We start from the raw sequence: 1,743 nt of genomic DNA, 5'->3' as shown, positions 1-1,743 counted from the left end.
GTGGTTGTAAAATAAGGCATAGGAAGATATGCATATAGGTAATCGAATAAAAAAGGTGATTTATCACAAACAAGCCATCCCAAAATTTTGCTACGTACCCAAAGTGTGAGAATTCTACTTTCATGCAGACATAAAGATCGTCCTTATGTCTGCATTATTTACAGAAATGACTTCATTATGCAACAGTTGCAAGATTGTACTTAGGTAGCCTACTGATTTAGAAAAATCACTGGTTATGAGAGGGAAAACTTTAATGTCAGACTTACCTTTCAACATAATCATACCACATCATGCTTAAGCCACAAAAGTCCCTTCCACATGAGGGGCAAATGCTCACCGGGCAGATACTGTTACCAATTTTGTGGGTGGATGGCGATCACGAGTGTTGTTCAAGTTACGGGTTCGCCTGCCTGTGCCTACTGCCGGCCTTGGACTGTTTGATCTGGTAACACTGTTTAAAAGCGAGATTGTCTTTCCCCCTCGTGTGGAAGGGGCTTTGCTTAGAACAAGGTGGACCTATAGTAAAGCACGCAAAAATTATGTTAATTGCTATCGTTTTACAAATAATATATTACCAAATTTGAGTGAAGGTTTTTCTGTGATCTATCATCTGTGATCTATCATAAGATTAGTAACTAAGCCGTAAATTCAGGCACTAGAATTATAGCAGCACGAAGCAGCAAAACGGTGTCTAACAAAGAACTATGCACACTGGCATATAAATAACTTACAAAAATATACTCGTATCAAATTTTTTCTGACAATTATTCACCTAGTTAAATGATTATACTTCTATGATTTGAATAGAGTGGAAAGACTTCAGTAAATTTCAATGCCATCTGTGGTTGTCACTGGAAATAACATACACAGAAATAATTACGCAAAAATTTAAAAAAAAGAAAAAAAAGAAAAAAAATGAATGGAAAATAAAAGATTTCTCAAGCAGTTCATACGTAAATCTTAAAGAAAAGCAGCAGTACAAGAACCATTATTACTGGGACTATTTCTTTCTGTAATGATAAATGTTATCATGACAAAAATTGGGCATTATACATTTATGCTTCCGATTATTTCACAGGTACTGTAACGTCCTTTCAAAATAATCTCATAATAGCAGGGTCAAGAAGATAAGCAATCTTAAATCTTGAGTCTAAAAGCTTTAAGATGACACAAATGGATTTATTTCAGTTCTTATCCTTTCACTGCTTCCTACAGCTTTATGCTTACCCAGGACATTTGTAACTTAACCAGATCTTTAGTGGGCTGTTTGCCAATCACAGTACCATGGCAGCTGTACGTTATTTAAATGTTTGTGGAATGTTACCACACTTAGTTCCAGCCCAATTGAACCCTCTTTAGTTATATAGTGAACTGTTTACCACACATAATTCCAGTGCAACAGAGCCCTGTTTAGATGTTAAGTGGACTGCCTACCAGACAAGTCCAGCGCAACAGCGCCTTGTCTAGATGTTTAGTAGGCTATTCACCACACGCAAGCCCAAGGCAACTGCACCTTATCTAGATATTTAGTGGAGTATTTCACAAATGCAAGTCCAGTGAAGCTGTGAAGAGAAGGCGAATCACATCCTGTTCAACTGAAGGCTTGTAAAAATGTCGACGATGATGTTATCTCGCTCTAATTTCTTCCATTTGCAAATGTCAACAGGTTCGCAGGGAAGCAGATTCATACTGGAAGAGTTCCAAATCGTACTTGTAAAGCTCAAGCAACCCTTGGAACTGTCC

At 37.4% G+C, this 1,743-nt stretch overlaps 1 protein-coding gene across 1 annotated transcript in view; it reads right to left on the bottom strand.

Moving 5' to 3' along the window:
* Positions 1–233: 233 nt before the first annotated feature.
* The window catches only part of LOC135211276 (carbohydrate sulfotransferase 9-like), a 24,101-nt gene continuing 22,591 nt past the window's right edge, over positions 234–1,743 (bottom strand). Inside the window, exon 8 of the mRNA XM_064244594.1 lies at positions 234–1,743. This exon is cut by the window's right edge and continues 95 nt beyond it. Coding sequence (XP_064100664.1) covers positions 1,660–1,743 — 84 coding nt within the window. The 3' untranslated portion in view covers positions 234–1,659.

The sequence above is a fragment of the Macrobrachium nipponense genome, chromosome 4 (assembly GCF_015104395.2).
Source record: "Macrobrachium nipponense isolate FS-2020 chromosome 4, ASM1510439v2, whole genome shotgun sequence".
NCBI lineage: Eukaryota > Metazoa > Arthropoda > Malacostraca > Decapoda > Palaemonidae > Macrobrachium > Macrobrachium nipponense.
Note: the sequence above shows the minus strand (reverse complement) of the source record. Positions and strands in the feature narration are given on the sequence as shown.